Raw genomic sequence first — 14,487 nt, 5'->3', positions numbered from 1 at the left:
GTTGACATCATGACCATAGAAACATATATGAAACAACAGAAATATCATTCAAGGAACGCTTTCAGCTCTACTTTATTGACCTCACAAGAACCTCTTTTACTGCTTGGATGAACAAATTAATGTCTTAACGCAATGGACATTATGTATTGCTTGGAAAATTAGTAAATATAATCGGCTAATAATGATGCCTTTTAAAGTCTCATTAAAAGGCTATTTATTTTAAAACTTGAGAGCTGAAAGGGTTTTATTGATCTATTACCCTTAGTGAAAATGGCAGTAAGTCGCACACAATGTGGAAAGCTGGCTGGAAATAAGAGATGGCACTGCCAGATAACAGATGGCTGTGAAAAGACAGATGCATTGATATGCTGCAACAAACCTTTAAGTTTGTAAGTCATGTGCTGTTTTCTCCAATGCAGGAAGCCCCTACATACGAATTCCTGATTTAATTTAAAACATGCAAACTTTGCTAAAGGGATCTTTGGGAGTAAAAAACCTGGCCTCAGAATAATATCCAATCAACCACTTTATTATCAACTTTATCATGAAATCCATCAAAACTCTTTAAGACATACTTTATTTAGTATTTTTAAGGCCAAAGACTACCTAACTCAATTAATTTCATCTTCATTGCATTATATGATTGGAGAATGTACAAATTTTTAAAGAAGTAAGTAAAATATTTTGAAAAACAAGGTCCAGGTAAAAGTTAATTTCATTGCAATTTAGAAAAGTCTACCTCTGGGACACGACTGTTATCATATTGTTCAAACCACTGAAATATCAGTAATATAGTTCTTGTATAGTTCTCTTTGACACTAAAGAAAGAATGAAAATGTGCATATTATAAAGTTTCATTTCTACAATTCAAAACAAAACCACCAAGGAAAGATAGCTGAGTGGCAACAAAACTGCCAAAATATCCTCCCCAAAGATTAACCATTCTACCATTGAAGAATACAGAAAAATATTAACAATTAAAATGTAATAAAACAAATTTATGAAAAGCCATGAATTATGCTGTCATTTGTTTCTCATTTACACTTCAAATATCAGTAAAATAAATCCCATTTTATTGCTTAAGAAATTAGAGGGAAATATTTAAGCTGTCTTATAGTTCTTCAAATGAATGATTCTTTTGAAATTCCTATGAACAATCATATATTGTTTAAATGGATCTGTGAAGAAGACTATAGATGGAAAGGAGAGAAATTTTTTGAGAAACATTAAAGCCCTTATGGGGAAAAATGAGAACTGCTACTATTTCTTCACATTTAACACACAGATACTTGCATTTTTGTAATTTAACTATGTCAGTAACATTTTAATAACTCAGATTCTAACTTATTATTAAGTCAATTTTTACAATGCCATAGAATTAGAGATTTTGATTAAAGCTAAGAGACTTTTAATATAGCTGCTTTACTAATGTCACTTTATTGGGTGAAATCAATTTATTTTACATTTTTTCTAAATCCATGTAATTTTTTAGCTTTCCAGTTTCTCATTTTGTATAAATCATGTTTATTTCCACACCTGTTCTTTATTCAAAATTCACATATTTTTCTTAATTATTTTAAGTCCATTTAAGTTTACTCAATATGGATTGTATTTTTCTATCAGAATGTCTGAACCATTGGTGCTCTTGCCTTGGAACTATCTGCCTTTACATTAAATATTATGCCATACAAAAATAAACTCTTCATTTAAGCAAGATATTTTTCCTCATTTCAAAATGACATTTACCTAAGCAAAAAAAAAATTAGCCCTATTTTTTTCTTTATAAGACTACCTTGTTAGAATGAGATAAATTGCAGCCCACTGCCCACTTATTTTATCCTCTCCACAGCTAACTATACACAAGGTCTCCACCTTCGAAAGACTGGAATGACAAAAGCTTGGGAGCATTTCCTTCATTTTAGCCCACCTCTACTTATCTGAACCAAGATTTAGTCACCTGAGGAAGCCTCTATAGTTTCTGTAGATGTTTAAGTGATTTGGAGAAATAAATTCATTCCATAACATTTATTCTACCCTAAACAATTATTTATCTTTTAAAAGGCTATCACATTAACATGGCACTAAATAGAAACCTAACTCTGAAGTCTGGTCTAGTAATATGGAAAAATTATATTAAAGGTCATCTTCTTTGGTTTGGGTAAGAAGATACATTCTTTCCCTATTGATATATTTGCAAGGGGTAGAAAGAAGTCATACTTGTTTGAACTTTTTTTGCTTCCTTCTCAGAAGCTGCGAAGAAAAAAAAGCAGCACTCACATGTCTTAAATCAGCCTTCTTCCATATAAATTGTTGAGGCATTTGGATGGAGATGAGCGATATAGGGACTTCACTTTCATATGGAAAAAACAGGCTCCTGTCCCTCCCACCCACACATGGAGGCACACTTAAGGTGATGCACATGGTCAAAGCTGCGGGCAGGGGAGGAGGAGCTAAGGGGACCATGCTTGGTTCACCTTTCTCCCGGCCTAAGTGGGCCTCTGCACTCTGCGCTGGGCCACTGGGGAGCACACTAGAGGCAGTCCACTGTGAGCTGAACAAAGGATGCTCATAGTACTCCTCATCGGAATTGGAAGGGTCATCATCAGGCACAGACACCGAGATGGAGGGGGCTAGGAGTCTACGCCTCTCCCCGCTGGTGGCAGGTTCGTGGCTGGGGAACCTGTGTAGAGGACCCACTTGATCCTCAGCCCCTTCATCTACAAACAGACACACAGGAAAAAACTGCAGGGAAAACTGGACAAGACAGACCCAAGATCAGACGGACGAGACAAACATTTGCACAGGACATGGGGTCACGGAAGCAGCACAGCAGGATGGAGAGGGATGAGCGAGACCAAGCTGGTGGAGGATGGGAGACAGTGAAATTTCATGCTTCAGTAGCCACTGAATTTAAACTCTCCCTTTAGGAATCTTGTCATTGATCTAAATGAACCAAATGTTCTGACACTCCCACTGCATAATAGAAATTATCTTTACATCTTCCTCAAATGAGTTAAAATAACAACAGAAACACTGGGAAAGAAACAAAGCACTACAAAACAAATGCATTTGTTAGAAGAAATTCTTTCAAGTTACGCACATTTTCTCATGTTTTTATCAATACATTTATAAGTTATAAAAGAGGAAAGCTGTTAGGACCTGATGCCTGTACAATTCTGAGAGAAACTGGGCCTGTGGAAGTACAACCTTCATTATCTAGTATGTGCGCATGGTTAGCATTTTGGTTGATTTAATTTTTAGTTCATGACTTCTACCAGAAAATAATTTTTAATTTCAATCCTGTTAAGAAAAATCTACAATGCATTATGCTTCTTTCCTGTCTTGCTTAGGGGAACACAACTGGCATAGCTTTTTCTTTGGATGCAAACTCCTAGGCATCCTTTTGAACCCTAGTTCTTATCTGCATGGCTGTGAAAGTACTAGAAATTACCTAGCAACATACACTTGTTTTCTTGTGTTCTGCTTCTTTTTGGAAGGCTTAACAGAGATACAGTTAGCTGAGAATTTCTACTGAGGTGGCTTCTGACCCATCACAATTGTATTCTATGAAGTTTCACTTGTACTACTGTTTTTGTATTTCAAAGCCCTCATTGTATATTTCTCATGGAAATGCTAAAGAAGCTGCTCTCATTTCTTTTCTTTCCCACGTCTTAGCTTAGAAATCTGTATTACTTAAATATATTTCCTTAGAAATATGAGTGTATATCAATCAATTTGCTTGGCATTTCAATAAGCCTAAAGAATGATCACAAAGAACAATATCTGGCTGAGACACTGTATGTATCTCAGGCCTACATGGCTGATTACTAAATTTGTTAACCACTATTTATTTACTTATATAGAGAAATAATTTTAAATTTTTGTAATTTTCAGTAAGATCAAAATGCAGTAGCTATCTGTATAATTTTTATTTCTATCAAAATTTAAGTGGACAGAATTACAGCATTAATTTGAAAATGCACTGAATTTTTAGCACAATAACTTATTTTCAGTCAACTGAGTGCTGATAACTGGAAATAAACCTGAAATCATAAGGACACTAAAATAATATTTTGAAGAGAGAATGTTTTTAATCTTTTGAACATATTGTTTACTGATTGTTCCATGGAAGTTGTTTCTAGATGGGTGCTCAGAACTTTCCCAGCCACAATGCTTATTATATCATGGGATAGAAGAAACCTAAAATTACATTTGATATTGTTAGTTCAACTCGGCATGATTTCTCAGCTGAGCAGACGACTGGGTGAGATCTGGCCTACAACATTGGCTGAATCATAAGTCTTGGGCTTGTCACAAGTCCCAGCCATTCATATCTCCTCTAGTGACTCCCGAGGCTGTAGACTCCCCAGGGACACAAATTTTTTTCTAAAACTTCTAATACATTCAAACAGATTACATGGATAATCAATAAGTGAAAATGGCATATTTGCCTCCCTGCTTTTCAATATTTTCTAGGGAGGACAGCAGACTACAATTCAAAACTAAAGAATTTAAACCTGAGAGATGATAGTTTAAAGGCAATTCTCCTTGGATAGTTTAGCCTTTTGAAGATTTTGGCTTCCTCTTTCTTGTTGTTTCTTGAAAGTGCCAAAATGTGAAAACAACCCAGAGTCTTGCTTCAGATCCAGAACATTTCAAAGAAACAGTACTTTCTATTCTGAAAACTCTGGCTAATCAGGGAACAACAAAAACAACAAAAACTTTGAGTGCTTCAGCGGAAAAGTAGCTTCTCTGTAGTACTTGTCTGGCTCTTAGCCAGGCAACTTCAAAAAGAATGTCTGGCAAAGCCCAGGCCCCTCTGGGTTACTCCAAGTCTCTGTTTAGGACCTATGAGCCTGAAGTCCATCTACATTACATGTCCCAGAGATGTGCCAGTGAAGTGATGCTTAGAGGACCATGTTGGCTGGCTAAAGTTCAGAGACTGTACCAGTGCATGGGCTTCCAGTAATAATGCTAGAAGACAAGAGATCCTCATTTGCTATAGGATTGTGTATGGCAGGTGCTCTCAGTTCATACCCAAATGGAGGTGTGACACATAATAAATAAATTATATAAATGAATGAATTATATATATATATAATAATTATAAATGAATACATTATAAATGAATGAATTATTTACTTGGGAGTTGTCTGGAAAAAAAGGGAATCGATCCAGTGTCTTGTAACCAAAATACTCTCATTAGAAGATGACTTCACTCTCATTGTCCCACAGTAAGAGCCTAGCTAGATTTAGCGATGCAGTGAGGGTGTTTGTAGGAACTTCGTTTTCCCAGGTGGCTAAGTGAGTAAAGACCCTGCCTGCAGTGCAGAAGACACAGATTCAGTCTCTGAATCAGGAAGATTCCCTGGAAGAGGGCATGGCAACCCACTCCAGTATTCTTGCCTGGAGAATCCCATGGACAGAGGAGCCTGGTGAGCTACAGTTCATGGGATTGCAAGGAGTTAGACATGACCAAAGCAATTGAGCATAGCAGATTTGAATTTAAACTCTGGATAAGCCACTTATTAGCTGTGACATCCTGGGCAACAGTGGAAGTGAGTGTTATCTATGTGAGTATTCTGTGTGGGCTGCTTGAAGGATTAAATGGGAAGGTATTTGAGAAAGCACCAAGAATCATTCTTGATTCCATAGACGTTAATATCTCTATCTTTAGTCTATCAGACAAGTTGTCATGTACCTTTACTCTTTTCTTTGATTTGATACATCAAAGCTAGACTTAGGAGATTTATGAAAAATGAATTCATAACAGTTTTGCTCTTTAAGGCCAGGACCGAATGTCTCCTTTTACTATAAGTACATTTGCTTTTGGACACTGGGTTATGTCACAAAATAGTCTGCTTCATTTAATAATGTACTGTTTTAAAGGGAAGGGTAGTCTTGTGAACCTTGGACTTCTACATAGTTCCTTTGCATAATGATAATCTTTAAAAATGAAGCTTACCTGGTTTTAGTGGAGAACCACACTTCCCCTAATTTGCTTTCATACAAACTTTTCTTTAAAAGAAGCATTTGAAAATTTATATTGGGTAAAGTTTGCCACACAAAATTCAGTCTTGATCTGTGAGCCCCCTTGGGTACAATGAGTAGTCACGTTTATGAGAGATTGAACATCTTGGGGTATTAGTGACTCCGACTTGGTGATCTTGCCGGCATCACAGCTTCTACCCCATGGCCTAACCTAGAGCAGCTGACTCCTCTTACGTAGTGTCCCAACTTCTCTAAGCCCTTTCCAGTCTACAGGCTTTGGACTGAGGACTTCTCAGTTTGCCAACTGTGTCTGCTGCCCTAGAATGATATGGAGGGAAACTGCTTCCGGTTAACAGTTACAGTGCGCCAGCCACATCATTGACACAGGAAATCATCAGCCTAGGATTCTGAGCAAACCTAAGAGGGTGGAAGGACTCCTGGTTCTGTTTTCAGATTTCTCCATTGCTCTTGCATGGGCTTCCAAATTCTAACAGTTCAGTTCAAGTGGTAACTACTATGGTTAGGCCAAAAAGAAAGGGGAACTTAATTTGAAAATATAATAACTAGTTCAGTTTGGTTCACTGTACCTGTGTTTCCAAGTGTGCTACTTAATTTTTTTCATCAAAATCTCTTTGTTCCCCAGAATAAGTACAGTCTTATGAATATTACACTAATTATAATACATGAATATTCATATATGACAGTAATTAATATCTTAAATTATTTTTAGAAGAAGCATCCATGCCTCCCCTTTGGGAAAGAACAGCTTTTAGAATGTTTGCTAATTAATAAAAAGCCTATCCTCAAAATCAATGAAATACTCAATTTAATCTAAGAACATTTACATAAAAGGACTGAACTGTGACATTCACTGTGCCTTTAGATTGAAGTTGCTTTAAGGGTGTTTTGAGGAGGGTAAAAAATCTAGATGGAAAAATCCACCTGCTTTCTTTCCAGTCAACGTGCTATGAGCAATATATTAAAAACTTTGGCTTTGTCTTCACAAACCAATTGATTTGAAAATTTGAAAAGTTGATTCTTGTCTTGTGGATTTTCACTAATTTTTTTCTGATAAAACAAAACAAATGTTGTTATACATACTTTAAGAGTGGTTTAAAATAAAAGAGAGGAACTAGTTTGATTGCCTAGATCACATGCCTTTCATAAAATTAAGGTAAAAATATTATCTGATCTTTTAAATCAATGGAGTTTGAAATTACATATTTTTTCTATATAACTAAAAAATATGATTATCTTTTTAAAAGGAAACCATTAGGATTTTGTATAGGTTGAGGCTGTCTTTTGAAAAAAATTAAATAAAAATACATATTCAGTTTGAAAATGTTAAAAATATCTTCCAATTACTTTCAGTAGGAAGTAAGTTGACATTTTCCCCAAATATACTGAAACATCTTGAGGGAAACAATCCCAAAATGTGAAGGAACAGTTACTTTGGAATATGATACCTAAGTTACCAAGATATGAAAGTGATTCTATTTTAATGTATACTTTCACTGTATCTGTGGTACACCCTCCAGAAACAGACTGGATGAGTCTCAGATGGCTGGGAAGACCTTGTTGCCCTTTTAACTCACACTCACATTTAACAGTAAGAAGAATGAATTACTTGACCTCTAGGTGACTTGGGAGTCAACGTCATACCCCTCTCTTGGTTAAGAGGATTTCCTGACACGGGAAAGGCTTTAAGTAGGGGTTCAGAAACATTTTCAGTGACCTGTGGGAAGCAGAGCTGTCATGGAAGGCTTTCCATTACATTCAGAGTAAAATCCAGGAGCCTGAACCAAGCCAGCTGCTGCTCACTCCCAGACTCCTCTCCTCCACCCATCTCTCATGCATTAGCCCTGGGACTCCTTCAATTCCCAGAACACTTCATGCACTTTCCCACCTGAGAGTCCTTGCACATCCTCGTCCCTCTGCCCAAATTGCCCCTTTCCTCCATCTTTCCTTGGCCAACACTTCCTCAGGCTTCTGAGTTCAGCTCCTTTCTCCCTCCAATAAAGTAAGATTACTCTTCTTTTACCTTAAAGCTCCCTGTTCTTTTCCTTCCTATTGTTGAACTTACTTACTGGATTTCCATTCTCCACCAGACTTTGTGCTTCTTACAAGGAAGGATCATGTCTGTTTTGCTTACTAGTGTATACTTAGAGAATTTGAGGAGTGCAAGGAAACTTGTAGGTGCTCCATAGACATGAACAGATAAAATCAAGGCCCAGAAAGGATCTTTCAAATCTATGAATTAAAAGATCTAATCACATTTTCAGGGAATTAACTAATCATCAATGGTTATAATAACACTTATTATATACAATGCTTATAGTCCTCAATTTTTTTTATTCCTTTGACTAATTATTTCAGGCAGTAAACATAGGAAAAAAGGCCTCAATATAAGAAAAAAAATCTTACTAAAAAAGGTTTAAGTTTATAAATCTATGACAAAAATAAATTATATTTATTGATAGTTTATAGTTCAGTAATTTAGAATAACCTCTAGTAATTCAAAAAATAATGTAAACAAACCTAATTACCGATTATAAAAAGACAGTGATTCTTTTGTGACCTTATTTAATTTTTAACACAATAAAATGAGCTCTAAAAAGTACAACAAAAGGAAAAATAAGTCAACAAATGACAAAAATGGAAAAGTATTAATATTCTGATTTTAGTATATGAAAAGTAAATTATATTAACACAAACAAGCTTTCAATACATTTTAAAAGCTTTCTTCTTCTCCTGTAACTCTCAAACAATAGACAAAAGTTAACTGGTCTAATTCAGAGAACCAATAATAGTTAGCTTTTAAATAGTGTCTTTCATCTCAGATTCTAAATGGATATTCTTCAGAGGCATCTGTCTGCTTCTTCATTGCAAACTGAAAAGCTGACATGGCATTCCATGTTGACTGAATGCATAAATAGATTCATGGACAATAAAAGGTCTCAGCAGGAAAGAAGCCATGATCTCAGTTTCCAGTTCAATACTCTCAATATCAAATTTGTTCACTGACTTCTTCATTTATTCATTAATATTTACTGAGAGTTTGCTACAGGTCTGGCCCTGGGGAAGCCCTTGGCAATACAATAGTGAGCAAAACAGAGACAGTTCCTGCCAACCCTTCCAAAACAAATCTATTGATTTCATCAATATATTTATTTTTATTCAGTCACTTATAAAATTAAATTGTATCTACTCTTTAAAACAGTCTACATGAAGTAAACTAGTTCTCTGTAGTTATTCTAGCTAGCCACTTAAACACAAAGTTATCTTTTCCTTTATCCAGCAGATTTTTCTTATTTACCATATTTATCTACTTTTGATTTTATGTACAGAAATGATAATACATTTAATCAAAGTCTTTGTTTCTTCTTGATTATTTGAAACAGACAGCTCCCAAGCTGGGTCACATACTAACCAATACCAAAGTCCAGCACTTATGGGTTGAGGTTTATTTACCCTTAAAAGAAGACAAACCTCAAAGAGTCCAACAGGCCTTACCTTCCTCCACTGGGACAGTCTGTTCTGAGGCTGGTGATGGGGGTGGAGAAGGAGGCAGATTAGCTGTCTCTTCAGCTGCTAAAGATCAAACAATGGAAAAATGAGATACAACAATTAATCCTACTAGCCCAGTGGACATGTAGGAGTTGTGCCATCTGTAAAAAGGACTCTATGAAATTCAAGGAAAGATTCAATAGTAAGTTGCATTTGACTTATTTTAGCCCCATTACCTGATTCATAAATTTTTGAAAACCTAAAAAAAGAAAAGCACTTAATATTAAAAAAAAATCACTCCATAAAAATGGATTAGAGATAACTTCTAAAATTCTATCATTAATCTCATTAATTTTTATCTGCTTTTTCAATTAATAAAATATTTAATTCTGATCCTAATTTACTACATTCACACCCAGCCAGGTAAGCATTTTAGTTTGGATTTGAATTGACTGATTAAAAATGTTAAGAGCTGGAAACTATTGTTTACCTTGATCTGAAAACTAAGCACAGCTATTTTAGGAGATGTATTTTTTAAACAACATTTTGTTTACTGAGTATAATGTCAAATCCATCTTCTGTATGTATTCTCAGAGAAGAAAAATGAAGCTGTCACAGCCTGAGGCAACCGTCAGATAGAAACATGTACTAGTGGGAGCTGAGAAATATTCTGGCCTTGGCACGACACATGAAAGAAGGCCAAAGAGAAATGTTCTAAAAGATGAAATTCATTCACACTTAACTCCGTTTTCCTCTTGAAGACACTTATCTTCTTTATGACCACTCACATGAAGGTAAGGGATTTTAAAAGGAAATATTTATCAGTCAAGGCCAGTGGTAAAATTTATTTTAAATAAGCCTTATGGGCTTCTAAGGGATATTTTAAAGTTTTTTTTTTTTTTTTTAAGTGAGATTTTTCTTTTAAAAAATAATGAAATTTTGCCACTAACAGGGCATTATATTAAGTGAAGTAAGTCAAACAGAGAAAGATACACAGTGTACATCATTTATATGTGGAATCTAAAAACTACAGAAAACTAGTATCTGTAACAAAAAAGAAGCAGATTCACAGATAGAACAAACTAGTGGCTACCAGTAGGGAGGGAAGAGGGGCAACAAGGGGTAGAGAATGGGAGCTATAAGCTACTGGATGTAAGATAGGCTCAAGGATGTACTGTACAACATGGGGAATATAGCCAGTATTTTGTAATAGCTGTAAATGGAAAATAACTTTCCAACTGTATAAAAATTAAAAAAAAATTTTTGAGTAAGGTTTCCTTTCATTTCAAAGAACAGAAGTAAACCATAGAAATAAAGCTAAAGTTTTAGATAAGTTTTCCCTCTCTGTTTTAGGTGAAAATAATCCTTGATCATCAAAGAATATTTTATTGAATATAACAAGATTATTTTTAATTATTATTGAGAGGAGAAATTTTTATGGTTTAATTTTCAATAGACAATGCAGTGCTTATCAGAAAATCAAATATTAAAGATGCATAAGACTGAAAGAACAATAGTTATATACTATTTTTAGGCTTTAAAAACCACATCTTTATATGGGTTAGTTATACATACCTGTGAAATAAGCATATGTTGAATTGCAAGAGAATTTCCTTTTCATGTGTCTCTGCATGTATATGCATCTACATCTAGAACCTATCTATCCACTGAGAGTAGGGGCACCAAGCCCTTGGCTGAGAGTCTTTTCCTTGGTAAGCACCATTATATTACCTGTTTGGTCCTGTAGGGCATTCGACCTGCAATGGAGGCAGAGGGCTAATGTGTTGCCCTTAAATGAACAAAGTGAAGACTAGTACCTCATGTGGGATTCAATCATTGTATCCCATATAAGGTACTAGCCACTGATAATTCTAACAATCTCTGGCTATAGGTTTTGGTAGCCTTTTCAGGGAGACCCCAGAGACTGTAGTATAGACAATCATTAACCAAAACCCATAAAGGGAAATAATCATCTGTAATTAAAGCATTAGAACATTTTCCTTAAGAGTGGGGGCCATGACATCAAAGTGCATTGGCTTTATTTTTTTAATAACTATCTCTAGTGGTCTGGAAAAGAAAAATGAAGGGCAATTTAGGGGCAAAGTGTAATTATAAGTTGACTGTCCTAAAGACTACTGAGACACCACAATGAGCCTGTTGAGAAAAGTGAAAATAGGTCCCAGTGCATCCCACCAGAGACGTTTGATGAATGTCACAAGTAGAGATGGAGTACGAGATATGGCCTATCTTTGAATGTGAAGACTTGATCCTGTGACTGAGGTGCAGCAGACACTGCCCCTGACCTGAGACTTTCTCATTTACCTAAAGGCAGAGCAGGAGGTTGATCTTTAGGCTGAGCTTCTTTCTCTTGTTCACCTTTCAGGACTGCTACAGCTTCCGCCGTGACTACTTGAACTATCCTTGCAGACACCTCCTCTGTAATAAATAGTAGCAAAAGAAAATAAAATGAGCCATCGAAAACAGGTGGCAAAGAGGAAAATTAATCAAACAATACAGTCAATTAGAATTGTATTTCAGTCTTTCTCCCTAAAAAGTGCAATAGGATAAGTTGCAGATAAACACTCACACACAAACACATAAACCAAAAAAAAAAAAAAGAGAGAGAGAGAGACAGAGAAAGAAAACACAAGGAGCTGGCATTCTGGGAGCTAAGTGAAATGCACATAAAACTAAAGAAAACAACCTGAATGGCAGTTTAAACAAAAATAATAAAAAAAACTGTTTATATAAACAGAAACAATGTATTATTTTATACCCAGTAAAACACTCTTCTATGCTAATCTGAACAAATACCATGATTTAAAATCATAGGAAGATGCTTCAAAATGTGAATTTGTGATTAAATAACACTATCTGGGTTCAGTATTAACAAGAGAGATTAAGAAAAACCTGGGAAGATAAAATTTGAGTGGAATACATGGAAATGATGTATCAGATAGTCCCTTTCTAAAGCGCTGCTCCTTTTCTCAATAGTGGATGGTTTAAAGATCGTTAAGGCCATATAATATATATTCAGCTTAGTCAGTATAATTGTTGTTGTTAGTCACTAAGTCATGTTCAACTCTTTGTGATTCCATGGACTGTAGCCCACCAGGCTCCTCTGTCTATGGAATTTTCCAGGCAAGAATACCAGAGTGGGTTTCCATTTCATTCTCTAGGGGATCTTCCCAACCCAGGGATCAAACCCACATCTCCTGTGTGAGCAGGTGAATTCTTAACTGCTGAGCGACCAGGAAAGCCCTATAGGCGGTGCAATAGTTTCATTTTAAAAAGCTAGAGAGGGAGGTTCATCATTAAACTGTGATAGTTTTTGGACTGTCACAGCATCTGCTGAACCATGTCAATGCTAATTTTATATAACCTTCTCAGAAAACATTCAGGAAATGACGATCCATATATCATCAACTAAAAAGGAAAGAAGTCTTTTGAGAATAAAAATATTTTCTAAATTAGAGATAAAATTCTACAGAATTTTTTCATCATATTTATAAAAAAAATCTACCACAAGGAAATTAGTCTACTTTGCACTCATTTTAATTTCAATGATGAAGGATCCTTTTTCTTTACTATGAAAAACAAGTATGGAATAATTACAGTATCAAGTAGCAAAGATACAATTCATCTTTATAAGGATGCTTTAACCTATACAATTTAATTCATAGTATCACACAATTTTAGAGCTAAAAGAACTTTGAGAGAAGTTTGTCTAAATTTTCCCATTTTGCAGATGAGGAGACAAGGGCTGGGTATATTTATGAGATTTGCTCAAGTTCACACCGCTGATGGAGGCAAAACATATTAGAACCCAGGTTTTCTAACTATTATGATGTTCTTCCTCTTAAACAGAACAACAGAAGGAATAATAGAAAATAACCAAAAAATTCTTTAGCAATCATGTGTGAATTACTCAAGGAAATATATGAACTCCTTTAAAGGTATGAACCAAGGAAACACACTCTCAGATCTGCTTATCTATTCATGTATCTAATGTACACTATTGCTACTCCTGATTATATTTGGAGACTATGTAACAAATGATTGACCAATATCTATCTATCTAATCATTTATCTACCTACCTATATATCTTGAAGACTATGTTAGAAACTGCAACAGATAATTTACAAGAAGATGAATATTTTATTTCTCAGAGACAGTACTATTTTATTAGCATTTTAGTTCCATTTTAGCTTTTGCAGGTAAATATGTGACAATAACAATCATTAAAGCATTGTAAGGATTAAGCATTGTAATCATAGGAGCACTGTAACTGCTGTGCTATTTGGTGGGGAGGACAGAGGAGGAAGAAGGGCTGCATGTTTTCACAAAGCCAAGCTGCTGGGTTGAAAGGCTACTCTCCCAGAGTGACATTATCAATGGAAAGAATACTGCAAAATGGGCCACAGAAAGTTAAATCCACTTGGAGACACTTCTTTGTTGTCTACACTGTTTAATAATATAACAAAAAGAATTAGTTTATGTTTTGTGAATTGCCACTTACATATATTAACTTTCAATGAAATTCAGACATTTAAAAATCAATAGAGTAATTTTAGCACTTCTAGCATCCAAGTGTTTTATGGAGAACTGAATGCAGTGGAGAGGCGGAACAAACACTCCAAAAATGGGATATACATAAAACCAATGCATCCTCTGGATCATTCCTGCATCTCCCTGTTGGCACTATGCACATTATTAGTATCTCCTTATAGCGCTTAGGAAATATATCTTGTGTGAAACTGTGCTGGTACACAAGCCTTATCTCCACTACTATGTAGTTTCCCAAGTCAAGGATTTTCTCTCTGGCATTGTTGCAATTCTCGAGGCTTCTCTCATTGAACTTTATCCAGATTGGACCTTTAACACAATTTTTTGAAAGGATGAAAAATCAACATGAAAAGCTTGTTCATAATATTTACACAAATTCAGAAGTAATCCTGTTACTATATTTACTAACTTAACCCCCCCAT

General features: G+C 35.3%; 1 protein-coding gene across 44 annotated transcripts in view; it reads right to left on the bottom strand.

The window, feature by feature from the left end:
- Positions 1-14,487, bottom strand: part of MAP2 (microtubule associated protein 2) — a 297,992-nt gene that overhangs the window by 41,217 nt on the left and 242,288 nt on the right. For 37 of the 44 annotated variants that reach the window (XM_061383252.1, XM_061383262.1, XM_061383242.1 and 34 more), the window contains 2 exons: positions 11,821-11,934; positions 9,505-9,582 (listed from right to left, as the gene is read on the bottom strand). In XM_061383252.1, the coding sequence (XP_061239236.1) occupies positions 9,505-9,582; positions 11,821-11,934 (192 nt within the window). The remainder of the gene's footprint in view (positions 1-9,504; positions 9,583-11,820; positions 11,935-14,487) is intronic. The other 7 variants (XM_061383284.1, XM_061383572.1, XM_061383565.1 and 4 more) reach the window with 1 other exon arrangement.

Source organism: Bos javanicus, chromosome 2 (assembly GCF_032452875.1).
Source record: "Bos javanicus breed banteng chromosome 2, ARS-OSU_banteng_1.0, whole genome shotgun sequence".
NCBI classification, from domain to species: Eukaryota; Metazoa; Chordata; class Mammalia; order Artiodactyla; family Bovidae; genus Bos; species Bos javanicus.
The sequence above is the reverse complement of the archived record's forward strand: the minus strand, read 5'-3'. Positions and strand labels throughout refer to the sequence as shown.